The following is a 14,495-nucleotide window of genomic DNA, read 5'->3' as shown; positions in this document are numbered from 1 at the left end:
TTTTTTTTCATTTTTGATCTGTAAATGGAGTTGTTAATGAATATGCTTCATTCGCTGACTCTATTCCATTCCCTGACTCTATATGATGATATTTCTATTTCATGATATTTCTATTTCTTTGAAGCAAAAACTCTATAGGTTTGATACCCTGTATCTATTCTTCTTTTTTGTATATTAGTGGAATTTCAGTGCATTGGGTTCTTTCTTAGATCTAGATGGAATGAAATAGTGAAATAGAATAAAAAAAGCCCTTTCGGGTGAAAATGGAAGAGAAGAATAGTATGCAATATATCTAACTTCGACAAAAAAAATTTAAAATAATTTTATCTTATCCTCGTTTGTTCCTTCCTTTAGATAAATACTTAAAAATCCCCTTACAATAACAAATCCAATTTCGAAGGGACTTCCTCCCCATGTTGAGAAAACTTTTCTTCTTCCAATTTATCTTTTCTTCATTCAATTCAGTTCAAAAAAGATACCTCAAAATACTTCAATTGGTACGCGCAAGAAATAGGCCAATTCGGCAGCTTTTTGTTCAATTTCTCGTGGAGTAAAAAACTTATCATCAGTACGAGTCAAGGGAATGATCCCCTGGCCCCGGATTTCCATATAAAGAATACGACGAGGATAAAGACCCTCTTTAACCTGAATTCTAATTGATTGGATATCCCGCATAAGGAATCGAAGGAAGACGCGACGTTTTATTCCAGGGAATCCCCAACGAAAAATGCAAACTATTCCCTCTTTTCTATCGAATCGGTCATAACCACTACCTACATTCCACAAAATAGTACACCACAGGTAGGAGCTAATGAATAGGCCTGCGATTCCGTAGAAAGACATCACGACCCCCTGCGGAAAAAAAAGAATTTCTTGAGATGGAAGTATAGATATAATATTCTTACCAAGATAACTGGAAGTCCCAACCAATAAGAATCCTAGTGAACCTAGAAAAAGAATACAGGCCCAGAAAAAATTACTCCTTTTTCGAGAACCTTTTAGAAGTTCTACCCATATGTGTTCTGATCGCCAATTCATATTAGATATACTAAATCCAGCAGCGGTCGATTGAAATTGAGAGAATAAGCTAAATAATTTTGCCTTTACTTTTTTTGATTCTGAAATCGCCTTCAGCAACTAGTACTCCTGTGAAATAATAGGTTAGATACATTGACTTTCTATTCAAAAAATATTCGTTGATTCAATTAAAATAAATAAAAAAAAACTCGCTATACCAAGCTCTGCATATTCATGCATTTATGCTCGTAGCCTATATCTGCATCCATAGCCGTTTTTCATTTGTGTGTAGAAAGTGTGTGTAGAAAAAGTCACATACCCTACCATATTATATTACTTACACTAAAAAATACTAGACAATCTTTTTTTTTTGCACATAAAGAAATAAAGAAGTCATTGCAATTGCCGGAAATACTAAGCCTACTAAAGGCACGAAAATAGAAGGTAAGTTTAAATCCGTCATGGAATAGGTGTCTCAATTCAAATTTACTATTTCTATCTAGTCGAAAAATATCTTAAGATTCTTATGATATAATTAAGTATATCTATTATAAGGAATATTGACTATTGTATTTTTTTAGTTTGCAAAATATTCTGTAAAAAAAATGATAAGGATAATAAGAAAATTCCAAAAAAGGAGAACTAATTAAAAAGATTTTTTTTATTTTCCCATCCTCATGGCCTTTCTATCTTTCTAATCTAATTTGAAATTGGATTCAAAAGAAAGCGACTAGAATTTACTTCCTGCATACATACTTCTCTAGAAGCGCATACAATAATGCGTGGTAAAGGCAGAAAAATAGTATATTCAATCAAAATCAAAGGGCAAATTATCTTACCTACTATAGATCCCCTACTACCCTCTTAAGATCCCCTACTACCCTCTTAAGATCCCCCCTACTACCCTCTTAGACTTTTAAAGGCGATATACCACCCAAAGAAAGGGTATGAAAATGCCGGGTGGTGTTAGCTTTTCGACGAAGACCCGTCCTGTGCCGCGAAGTCCTGTTAGTAAGACCCCGCGCAATAATGGATTATAGAAGAATAGTATTCAAAATACTGCTCTGGACGCATATAGTAGCATTGCGATTCCTAATCTTTTTTATTTATGAATATGAACAGAAAAAATTCATTGTATCGTTGGGTCGGAGCGGAGGTTTGGTCCAGAAAAATTAGGAACAAAACGTCTACTCTACCACACTGAAGTCTATAGCGCTGTATTTCCACGAAAGTATAATTCTTACCATCAGGATACGCTCCTTTCAACGTCTCTCCGATGGGTCCAGGTTCTATGTCCAATCCCAAATCAAGGATTTCTCGCTCTTGATCGGAGTCATAAACTAAAACTACCTTTTTATCCTTTTTATTAAGGTTATAGAAAACTTCCTTATCTAGTTCTAGCATGTTGACTCACGATTACGCCTGTTAAAAGTTTCAAACGTCCTCTTTTTTGAAATTGAAAGAGAGTCTTATAAAAAGGTCTAACTTCCAAACTATGTCTTTTTTCATTCATTCTCCTTTAGTTTTTTTCTCTATCTAGAAGTGGAATAGAATAACCCGGTTGAAGGGTAATGATCATACGTCTGTAATGCATTGTACGGCCCAGAATAGGTCCTATTCTTCTACCTTTTCCAGGTAGTCGATGGCTATTCACAGCTACCACCTTAATCCAAAGAAGAGTTTGAACCAATGCTTTATTTCTGTCTTAGTGAATCCCGATTCGACATTAAAAGTATATTGATTCTTTCCCAATAAACGAAGACTTTTTTCTGTAAATACTGCGTATTTGATTCCATTATCATATGATACTACTATATTTTATTATTTTCTTTTTATTTCTTTATTGTATTATACCTTAATATATATATATATTCTAGATATATAGAATAGACGAATCTCGATTTGTCAAGTCTCATGATCATATCATGATCTATTTTTATTCGGCTCAATCTTTTTTATATAAAAAAAAGATTGAGCCGAGTTTAATTGCAATCAATTAGAAGAATAAAGAAGAATTACTGCATTTCATAACTTATTTTTTTCTCTTTTTATTTCGTTTATTTTTTTTTAGACCTTCTTATCGATAGTATCTACCGGCTCGAACTCGAATTTGATCGCCTTCCATACTTCACAAGCTGCGGCTAGTTCAGGACTCCATTTGCAAGCTGCTCGGATAATTTCATTACCTTCGCGAGCAAGATCACGCCCTTCGTTACGAGCTTGTACACAAGCTTCTAAAGCCACTCGATTAGCTGCTGCACCAGGTGCATTCCCCCAAGGATGTCCTAAAGTTCCTCCACCAAATTGTAATACAGAATCGTCCCCAAAGATTTCGGTCAGAGCTGGCATATGCCAAACATGAATACCACCTGAAGCTACCGGTATAACACCTGGCATGGATACCCAGTCCTGAGTGAAAAAGATACCGCGAGCACGATCTTTTTCAATAAAATCATCGCGCAATAAATCAACAAAACCTAAAGTCATTTCGCGTTCCCCTTCTAACTTACCTACTACTGTACCGGAGTGGATATGATCTCCCCCAGACATACGCAATGCTTTAGCTAATACACGGAAATGCATACCATGATTTTTCTGTCTATCAATAACTGCATGCATTGCACGGTGAATGTGAAGAAGTAAGCCATTGTCGCGGCAATAGTGAGCCAAAGTAGTATTTGCGGTGAATCCCCCGGTTAAGTAGTCATGCATTACAATAGGAACCCCTAATTCTCTCGCAAATACAGCTCTCTTAATCATTTCTTCACATGTACCCGCAGTCGCATTCAAGTAATGCCCCTTGATTTCACCGGTTTCGGCCTGTGATTTATAAATAGCTTCGGCACAAAAGACAAAACGGTCTCTCCAGCGCATAAATGGTTGTGAGTTTACGTTTTCATCATCTTTGGTAAAATCAAGTCCACCACGTAGACACTCATAACACGCTCTACCATAATTTTTTGCGGATAATCCCAATTTTGGTTTAATAGTACATCCCAATAAAGGACGGCCATACTTGTTCAACTTATCTCTTTCAACTTGGATACCATGAGGCGGGCCTTGGAAAGTTTTTGAATAAGTAGGGGGAATTCGTAGATCCTCCAAACGTAGAGCACGTAGGGCTTTGAACCCAAATACGTTACCCACAATGGAAGTAAACATGTTAGTAACGGAACCCTCCTCAAATAGGTCTAATGGATAAGCTACATAACAGATCCATTGGCTGTCTTCCCCAGCAACAGGCTCGATGTGATAGCATCGTCCTTTGTAACGATCAAGACTGGTAAGTCCATCAGTCCAAACAGTTGTCCATGTACCAGTAGAAGATTCGGCAGCTACTGCAGCCCCTGCTTCTTCGGGCGGAACCCCAGGCTGAGGACTTACTCGGAATGCTGCCAAGATATCAGTATCCTTAGTTTCATACTCTGGGGTGTAGTAAGTCAATTTATAATCTTTAACACCAGCTTGAAATCCAACACCTGCTTTAGTTTCTGTTTGTGGTGACATAAGTCCCTCCCTACAACTCTTGAATTAAGAATTCTCACAATAACAGGGTCTACTCGATGTTAATTAGGCGTAAATGAAACTTTAGCAAAAATCTCGTAAAACAAAAAGGATATTCAATTAATATAATATCAACTCATTAAAGAAAATTGAGGGCATGCTTAGGTTAATGAATATGTTTCATTCATATATAATGCGTACACCCTGTGTATGTTCTATCCTATAGGAATTCCACTATAGGAATTCGATAGGAATTGAGTTGTTGTTATGGTAAGTTAACACGGTTCGTTATTAAACCATGGATTTGATTTACCAAATCCATCATTATTGTATACTCTTTGATAGGTATAGCGCAACCCAAATTAATCCCTAATCCTTATTTTACAAGTTCTTAATAGGTCTCTTTTCTTATTTGGAATGCAAATACCTAACTAAATACTAATAAAATTCTTTGTTGACAGCAATCTATGCTTCACAGTAGTATATATTTTGTATATCGAAGTCCTAGATAGGAAAGTAGAGTAGGCACAGATCCTCCACAAAAGGCAAAATGTATATGAAAAAAAGATTGATTGAACTTTCCAACGGACTCATTCCATGAGTAAACGATTGAATGGGATTCGCTTGGGCAACGAAATCAAGTCCTGGTCCCCTTTTCTCTCTTATTGAATTAACTAATTCATTTCCTTTTTACTTTTGGATTTTTTTTGATTTGATTTGGCATTATTCAACAATAAAAAAAGAAAAATTTCGACAAATTCCTTTTTTTTAATTATGTGATAATTATGAGAACCAATCCTACTACTTCTCGTCCCGGGGTTTCCACAAGTGAAGAAAAAAGTACAGGTCGTATCGATCAAATTATTGGACCCGTGCTGGATGTCACTTTTCCCCCGGGCAAGTTACCTTATATTTATAACGCTTTAGTAGTCCAGAGTAGAGACACTGCCGATAAGCAAATTAATGTGACTTGTGAGGTACAACAATTATTAGGAAATAATCGAGTTAGAGCTGTAGCTATGAGTGCTACGGACGGGTTGATGAGAGGAATGGAAGTGATTGACACGGGAGCTCCTCTCAGTGTTCCGGTCGGTGGAGCTACTCTCGGACGAATTTTCAACGTTCTTGGGGAGCCTGTTGACAATTTGGGTCCTGTAGATAGTAGTGCAACGTTCCCTATTCATAGATCTGCGCCTGCCTTTATCGAGTTAGATACGAAATTATCCATCTTTGAAACAGGTATTAAGGTCGTCGATCTTTTAGCTCCTTATCGACGTGGAGGAAAAATAGGACTATTTGGGGGGGCTGGAGTAGGTAAAACAGTACTGATCATGGAATTAATCAATAACATTGCTAAAGCTCATGGGGGCGTATCCGTATTCGGTGGAGTAGGGGAACGGACTCGTGAAGGAAATGATCTTTATATGGAAATGAAGGAATCCGGAGTAATTAATGAAAAAAATATTGAAGAATCAAAGGTAGCTCTAGTCTATGGCCAAATGAATGAACCACCGGGAGCTCGTATGAGAGTTGGTTTAACTGCCCTAACTATGGCAGAATATTTCCGAGATGTTAATAAGCAAGACGTGCTTTTATTTATCGATAATATCTTTCGTTTTGTTCAAGCAGGATCAGAGGTATCCGCTTTATTAGGGAGAATGCCCTCCGCAGTGGGTTATCAACCTACTCTTAGTACAGAAATGGGTTCTTTGCAAGAAAGAATTGCTTCTACTAAAAAGGGATCTATAACTTCGATTCAAGCAGTTTATGTACCTGCGGACGATTTGACCGACCCTGCCCCTGCCACAACATTTGCACATTTGGATGCTACTACCGTACTTTCCAGAGGATTAGCTTCCAAGGGTATTTATCCAGCAGTAGATCCTTTAGATTCAACATCAACTATGTTACAGCCTCGGATCGTTGGCAACGAACATTATGAAACTGCGCAAAGAGTTAAGGAAACTTTACAACGTTACAAAGAACTTCAGGACATTATCGCAATTCTTGGCTTGGATGAATTATCGGAAGAGGATCGTTTAACTGTAGCAAGAGCAAGAAAAATTGAGCGTTTCTTATCACAACCGTTCTTTGTGGCAGAAGTTTTTACTGGTTCTCCAGGAAAGTATGTTGCTCTTGCGGAAACTATTAGGGGATTTCAACTAATCCTTTCCGGAGAATTAGACGGCCTACCTGAACAGGCTTTTTATTTGGTGGGTAACATCGATGAAGCTAGCACGAAAGCTATAACCTTAGAAGAGGAGAACAAATCGCAGAAATGAAATTAAATCTTTATGTACTGACTCCTAAGCGAATTATTTGGGATTGTGAAGTGAAAGAAATCATTTTATCCACGAATAGTGGCCAAATTGGCGTATTACCAAACCACGCCCCTATTAACACAGCAGTAGATATGGGTCCTTTGAGAATACGCCTCCTCAACGACCAATGGTTAACGGCGGTTCTGTGGAGCGGTTTTGCGAGAATAGTTAATAATGAGATCATCATTTTAGGAAATGATGCGGAACTGGGTAGTGATATTGATCCGGAAGAAGCTCAAAAGGCACTTGAAATAGCCGAAGCTAACTTGAGTAAAGCTGAGGGTACGAAAGATTTGGTTGAAGCGAAGCTCGCTCTCAGACGAGCTAGGATACGAATCGAGGCTGTCAATTGGATTCCCCCATCCAATTGAAGACAATCCAGTGGTTTATAGTTGATACAAAGAAAAAGGGAAGAGGGGTAGAAAAAGTTATTAGATAGCGAAGCGAAGTAAGTCCAATGCTATCTAGTAATTTTTCTACCTACTTACCTACTATTGGATTTGAACCAATGACTCCCGCCGTATGAAAGCAATACTCTAACCACTGAGTTAAGTAGGCAATTTATCACCACAAAGGAAGACCCATTACTTCGATCGATTATATATTGAATCCCTTTTCTAAGCAATACCGCTCTGTTATTGGTCTGTTATATACTAAATACTAAACTAAATACTAAACAGATACAGATCAAAGGGATATCCTCTGGCATTAGAAAATATTCATCTTGACAAGAAATTCTCTATATGTTAAGATATCTCTGATAAGGGCTATAGCTCAGTTCGGTAGAGCAACTCGTTTACACGTGCGCCAATGCTTTTCAAAGGAGCTTATTATGCAATGAACATAATCGATCTTATTGCAAAATCAATGTCTTACTTCATAGATTCGAGAGAATAGGAGAACAGTAGCCTGACAAACAGTCGGTTCAGTCCGATTCAGGTGCCAATTCAGGTGCCTAATCAAATAGAACCCTTATGGATTTGCTAGTTGATAAGGTAAATATCCAGCCCACTAAATGCTAGGCGTAATGAGGATAAGGGCCTCCAAAAAACTTCTTTTCGTTCTATGAACTTTAAGGTGTATGAAGTCTCATAGTTAACTCTTGCAGTGGAACGATAGAGACTCCATTTCACTTAGGTTGATTTAATTTAGACCAGAGGCAGACCTAAGTCAAGGTAATCCTCCTTTGAAACACTTTGGTATTGCTCCTAGATAGATCATAATACAAAAAATCAATCAGAGCACAGGGAGCCATCTCATTATCTTTCCGTAAAGAAAAACTATGGTGGACTAACTGATCTTTAAATCAGTTTATGAAAGAGCCCAATGCAAAAAAATGCATGTTGGGTCTTTGAAACAGTTCAAATCATTTCGATAATAATCCGTTTGATCTGTTTTACCGAGAAGGTCTACGGTTCGAATCCGTATAGCCCTAATATGCCCTTTTTTCTATTTTAGGATCTCTATCCTATGTTTTCTTTAGTTTAGTATAGTTTTCATTTTCGCATTAGTATTTGTTTATAGACTGGATAGGCGCCTGCGACATAGAATAGAGATAAAAGCATTACCAAAGGCTCATTCATCGAAAATCAAAATCATACAGACAGGAAAAGAAAAACGAAAAATAGAAAAAATAAAGTAAAGAGTAAATAAGAAAACAGAATATTCTGTCTCATAGTTCTGAAATAGAGTTCTTTATTTTTATTTTTATAGTATTACTTCTCATTATACTGCATAGATTAGTCCTACTATCTTAATTAGGTTCTAATTATTCTAATTAGTAGTATTCTCATTTTTATTTAATAGTCTCTTATTATTATTAAATAGTAAATAAAGGATAGAGCTATTCTTTTTTTATAGAGATTCTAGAGAAAGCGAGACAAAGTGAAACGATAAAGTTTTCTTTATATAAGAATTAGATCTACATACACCATATCTAAATAGAATGGAAATCCAAAAGAAAGGGAGTTGGGATTCCATTGGATGAATCTTTAAAGAAGATGCAGCACAGAGGAAACAAAGGCTAAACTAAGCGCTTTTGTTTGAACAAAAAAGATTCTTGTTTCACCGAGGAAAAGAGAGAAGTTCTGGATAAATTGACAATGCTGAATTGAATTGACTAATTTAAGTTCCGCCTATTCCACATTAATGGGAGTACATTATGTTTCTGCTTCACGAATATGATATTTTTTGGACATTTCTAATAATAGCAAGCCTTATTCCTATTTTGGCATTTTCGATTTCAGGGCTTTTAGCCCCGGTTAGTGAAGGACCAGAGAAGCTTTCTAGTTATGAATCGGGTATAGAACCCATGGGAGGGGCTTGGGTACAATTCCGAATACGCTATTATATGTTTGCGCTCGTTTTTGTTGTTTTTGATGTGGAAACCGTCTTTCTATACCCTTGGGCAATGAGTTTCGACGTATTGGGTGTATCCGTTTTTATCGAAGCTTTGATTTTCGTGCTTATCTTAGTTGTCGGTTTAGTTTATGCATGGCGAAAAGGAGCCTTGGAATGGTCTTAACTGAATATTTAGACAAAAAAAAAGAAGGAAAAGATTCTATTGAGACAGTTATGAATTTGATTGAGTTTCCCTTACTTGACCAAACAAGTTCCAATTCTGTTATTTCAACTACACTAAATGATCTTTCGAATTGGTCAAGACTCTCCAGTTTATGGCCCCTTCTATACGGTACCAGTTGTTGTTTCATTGAATTTGCTTCATTAATAGGTTCACGATTCGATTTTGATCGTTATGGATTGGTACCAAGATCAAGTCCTAGGCAAGCAGACCTAATTTTAACAGCCGGTACGGTAACAATGAAAATGGCTCCGTCTTTAGTGAGATTATACGAGCAAATGCCTGAACCAAAATACGTCATTGCTATGGGAGCCTGTACTATTACAGGGGGAATGTTCAGTACGGATTCCTATAGTACTGTTCGGGGAGTTGATAAGTTAATTCCTGTGGATGTCTACTTGCCGGGCTGCCCTCCTAAACCGGAGGCAGTTATAGATGCCCTAACAAAACTTCGTAAGAAGATATCGCGAGAAATAGTTGAGGATCGAACTCTATCTCAAAATAAAAAAAGATGTTTTACTACCAGTCACAAGCTTTATGTTAGGCGCAGTACTCATACAGGAACTTATGAGCAAGAATTGCTCTATCAATCACCATCGACATTAGATATATCTTCTGAAACTTTTTTAAAATCCAAAAGTCCAGTACCTTCCTACAAATTAGTGAATTAGGAGGGGGGGGCTCTTTTGTGTAGAAAAAGAAAAAGCAGAGCAATCTTTCAAACTTGCATCCGAAATGGGAAATATTTATACAAAGAGGGAGAGATGAAGACAATGCAGCAGGGTTGGTTATCTAATTGGCTAGTCAAACATGAGGTGGTTCATAGATCTTTGGGCTTTGATCACCGAGGAATAGAGACTTTACAAATAAAAGCAGGGGATTGGGATTCCATTGCTGTCATTTTATATGTATATGGTTATAATTATTTACGCTCCCAATGTGCTTATGATGTAGCACCCGGTGGATCTTTAGCTAGCGTGTATCATCTTACAAGAATACAATACGGTATAGATAATCCAGAAGAAGTCTGCATAAAAGTCTTTGCCCAAAAGGATAATCCTAGAATTCCGTCTGTCTTCTGGATTTGGAGAAGTGCCGATTTTCAAGAACGCGAATCTTATGATATGGTGGGAATCTCTTATGATAATCATCCGCGCCTTAAACGTATCCTAATGCCTGAAAGTTGGATAGGCTGGCCCTTACGTAAGGACTATATAACCCCCAATTTTTATGAAATACAAGATGCTCATTGAATGATAAGAAATTCGTGCTCACTTATACAACACAACTCCAGATTTTATTCAAGTCAAGGAATATTTTTAGGTTCTTTTCCTAGATGAAACGGAATACCTATTTATAATTAATTCCTATTATACAAAAGCATTCCAGATAGACTGAGCCAAAAAAGGGTTTCATTTGGATTCCCCTATTTTGAAAATCACATATTAATTTCCTTCATATGAACAGAAAAATAGGATGACTCAAAGAAGTTCTCTACCAGGAACTTTGTATCGCGCACATGACTTAGCACAACTAGGAAAATAAGATAAGATAAAGATAAGCAAGACTAAAAAAATATTCGTCGGAATAGTGGAATACAAAATAAAGAAACGCAAAAAAATAAAGGGGAACCTAATCTCACCCCCTTCCTTATCATAAAGAAAGGGTATATTTTAAAACTTCTCTAAAAAGAAGTGCCTCTATATTTATATTATAGATTTATCCACTTAGATGAATAAATCATACTCTATCTATATTATATATTATTAATAAATATGTATCACAATCCATCTCGAGGTATTTGGATCAATACCTATTCGGTGGATCTTTTTTTTTCTCTGCCAGGAACCAGATTTGAACTGGTGACACGAGGATTTTCAGTCCTCTGCTCTACCAACTGAGCTATCCTGACCTTTTCTTGTGCATCATCCTAGTAGAGTATTTGTATCTATGTCAATTAAAAGGACTAAAAAATCAATTAAAGTATTTCAAATTCAAAATTTGAAAGGGGGGGGGTAGCCCTATGCATTGTGCATGGTTTACTTAAATAATACTTAAAAATAGAGTGAATAACCAAGATTTCTTGCCGATACTCTAATAAAAAAGAAATCTATTCAATGAATAGGATAAGATCCATTGAGTTCTCTTCGCATTCCTTTCCTTTGTGAAAGAGTAGAATGAGAAAGCTAATGAATCTTAAACCCATTGATAAAAAGAAAAAAAAAGAGGATTTGGGGATAGAGGGACTTGAACCCTCACAACTTAAAAAGTCGACGGATTTTCCTTTTACTAGAAATTTCATTGTTGTCAGTATTGACATGTAGAATGGGACTCTCTCTTTGTCCTCGTCCGATTAATCCACTTTCTTTTTAAAAGTTCTCAAAACTTTGAATTTGAATTGAAGAATTTGATTATTCAATATTCGAATGGAGTGGATTCACAATAATTCAAAATAAAATTATGATATGAGTTTTTTATTTCATAATCATTTCGAATTTTATTTTGAAATTTTAAAAAAGATAAAGAACCTATATTATAATATGAGTTCTGTGATTAATCGTTTGCTATGTCAGTATCTATACGTGTTTATTAAATGTATAAAGTATAAAACCCCTCTTTCTCTAATTTAGAATTAGAAGGAATTCCACTAACAACACAACGTAATTAACTCGATTCGTTAGAACAGCTTCCATTGAGTCTCTGCACCTATCCTTTTCCTTTGTATTCTAGTTCGAGAATCCCTTCTCAAAACACGGATTTGGCTCAGGATTGCCCTTTTTTAATTCCAGGGTTTCTCTGAATTTGGAAGTTACCACTTAGCAGGTTTCCATACCAAGGCTCAATACAATCAAGTCCGTAGCGTCTACCGATTTCGCCATATCCCCACTTCCCTCTTCTTTGAGACCAGGATTCCTTGTGTAATTTCATCCATCTCTTAGTTTTTTTTTTGAATCATTGAGTTCATCACTCAACGTAGTCTAGCAGTTCAGTTCGACTCTATTTGAGAGACCCCGCTTGCTTATTGCAATTCTGAATTACATTGATTCTATCCTTGATGTATTTGCAATTCAATCCGAATCAATATATCCAAAACTTTTTATCTCCCCCACCTCCCGTCTTACTTTTTTATAGTATTCGAAATTATACTATAACGCTGGATATTTATTCTTTTTTTCTAATCAGAATTATCAATTTTATTTACTCTGACTTTATGTTCCCCTTAGTGAAATATTAATCCTCAAATTATTAACAAATAATAAAGTCTATAATGATCGAATGAAAATACCCATAAAGTCTATAATTTTCTTTTTAAATATCCTATAGTTAAGCATATCAAGCTAACTTTATCATTAAGAAGTTTTAGTATTTTTTTATTTAGTATTTTTTTATAAGTAGAACTTCAAATTTAGAACTAGTTAATAGCTAAGAGTAATAACTAATATCTGAGATTTTACGGATTTCCTATACTATACCTATTTCTATTTGTTACACTATTTCCGTTATGTAAGCCCACTTAGCTCAGAGGTTAGAGCATCGCATTTGTAATGCGAGGGTCATCGGTTCAAATCCGATAGTCGGCTTTTTTTTTCTCTATCGATGTTCTACGAACAAGAATCTCTTTTTTTCCGAATTAAATGGAGAATCCAGGATCTTTTATGTTTTTTACCTTACTATTTTGCTAGATACAAACAATAAAATAAATAATATATATACAAAAAATACAAAAAATACAGATTTTGATGAAATTCCATTTTTTGTGGTACTTTAGTTGATTTTACTCTGTTTATCCTGTAGTTTAATTCAGTTTTAATTTCGATGTATTCTGTAATGTAAATACAATGAAATTAATTGTGTAAAATGAAATTTCAATAAAAAAAAGGAGTCTTCATGTCCCGTTATCGAGGACCTCGTTTAAAAAAAATACGCCGTTTGGGAGCTTTACCAGGACTCACTAGAAAAACACCTAAATCCGGAAGTAATCTTAAAAAAAAATTCAATTCTGGGAAAAAGGAGCAATATCGTATTCGTCTTCAAGAAAAACAGAAATTGCGTTTTCATTATGGTCTGACAGAACGACAATTACTTAGATATGTACATATCGCTGGAAAAGCAAAAAGGTCAACAGGCCAGGTTTTACTACAATTACTTGAAATGCGTTTGGATAATATCCTTTTTCGATTGGGTATGGCTTCAACCATTCCTGGGGCCCGCCAATTAGTCAACCATAGACATATTTTAGTTAATGGCCGTATAGTCAATATACCAAGTTTTCGTTGCAAACCCCGAGATATTATTACTACGAAAGATAACCAAAGATCAAAAGGTCTGGTTCAAAATTATATTGCTTCATCGGACCCGGGGAAATTGCCAAGCCATTTGACGATTGACACATTGGAATATAAAGGACTAGTAAATAAAATCCTAGATAGGAAGTGGGTCGGTCTCAAAATAAATGAGTTGTTAGTTGTAGAATATTACTCTCGTCAGACTTGAACTTAATGAAAAAAGGAAAGGTTCATAGAATTTTCTTCCCCTTCCCCTTTCCCCGAACTAAATAGCCCTAAGACCATTACCATTAATTCGTATTTTCCCATCAACTAGCTAAAATTGATTAACCCTAGGATTAGGATCCTTTTTGCTTTTTTCCTCTATGTTTACATACCACAGTAATTTGCTATAGAGAATTTTTAATTTCTATTAAATAAAAATAAGATAATATAAGATATTATTACTGGAATAAATTGCTATTTGATTTGATACATTGTGATCCTTAACGTTGATGAATAAGAAAAACGGAAAGAGAGGGATTCGAACCCTCGGTAAACAAAAGTCTACATAGCAGTTCCAATGCTACGCCTTGAACCGCTCGGCCATCTTTCCTACATAACTTATTATGGAAAATAAACTGAGTGAATAGCGAGTTTTCTTATTCCTGCAGTACAGGTACAACCGCAACCGCTCGGGGGTTCCCTAGTTCTATTGGAAAAATTCCTTTTGATCTAGGTGGAAGGATACAGGATTTTTTACTAGAAATTGCGCTCGCTATAAAATAAAAGTTTTAATTAAAACGG

At 35.9% G+C, this 14,495-nt stretch overlaps 2 protein-coding genes and 3 non-coding genes across 5 annotated transcripts; 2 read left to right on the top strand and 3 right to left on the bottom strand.

Annotated features, from left to right (window-relative positions):
• Positions 1-2,980: 2,980 nt before the first annotated feature.
• Positions 2,981-4,594, bottom strand: LOC123422483 (ribulose bisphosphate carboxylase large chain). Its single transcript, XM_045107691.1, has one exon. The coding sequence runs from the start codon at positions 4,522-4,524 to the stop codon at positions 3,085-3,087; it is 1,440 nt and encodes a 479-aa protein (XP_044963626.1). The 5' UTR covers positions 4,525-4,594; the 3' UTR covers positions 2,981-3,084.
• Positions 4,595-4,683: 89 nt separating this feature from the next.
• LOC123422482 (ATP synthase subunit beta, chloroplastic) lies at positions 4,684-6,895 on the top strand. The gene has a single exon (XM_045107690.1). It carries the CDS (start codon positions 5,307-5,309, stop codon positions 6,801-6,803), a length of 1,497 nt encoding a protein of 498 aa, XP_044963625.1. The 5' UTR covers positions 4,684-5,306; the 3' UTR covers positions 6,804-6,895.
• Positions 6,896-11,262: 4,367 nt separating this feature from the next.
• Positions 11,263-11,335, bottom strand: TRNAF-GAA. Its single transcript has one exon. It is a non-coding gene; the product is annotated as a tRNA-Phe (tRNA).
• Positions 11,336-12,931: 1,596 nt separating this feature from the next.
• Positions 12,932-13,004, top strand: TRNAT-UGU. The gene has a single exon. It is a non-coding gene; the product is annotated as a tRNA-Thr (tRNA).
• A 1,213-nt stretch (positions 13,005-14,217) lies between these two features.
• On the bottom strand, positions 14,218-14,304 carry TRNAS-GGA. The gene has a single exon. It is a non-coding gene; the product is annotated as a tRNA-Ser (tRNA).
• Between the last annotated feature and the right edge of the window lie 191 nt (positions 14,305-14,495).

Source organism: Hordeum vulgare, unplaced genomic scaffold (assembly GCF_904849725.1).
Source record: "Hordeum vulgare subsp. vulgare unplaced genomic scaffold, MorexV3_pseudomolecules_assembly, whole genome shotgun sequence".
NCBI lineage: Eukaryota > Viridiplantae > Streptophyta > Magnoliopsida > Poales > Poaceae > Hordeum > Hordeum vulgare.
The sequence above is the reverse complement of the archived record's forward strand: the minus strand, read 5'-3'. Positions and strand labels throughout refer to the sequence as shown.

What these genes read in the sequence shown, in the direction of transcription:
- LOC123422483 (XM_045107691.1), bottom strand. Translation starts at nt 4,524, where the DNA reads ATGTCACCACAAACAGAAACTAAAGCAGGTGTTGGATTTCAAGCTGGT.
- LOC123422482 (XM_045107690.1), top strand. Translation starts at nt 5,307, where the DNA reads ATGAGAACCAATCCTACTACTTCTCGTCCCGGGGTTTCCACAAGTGAA.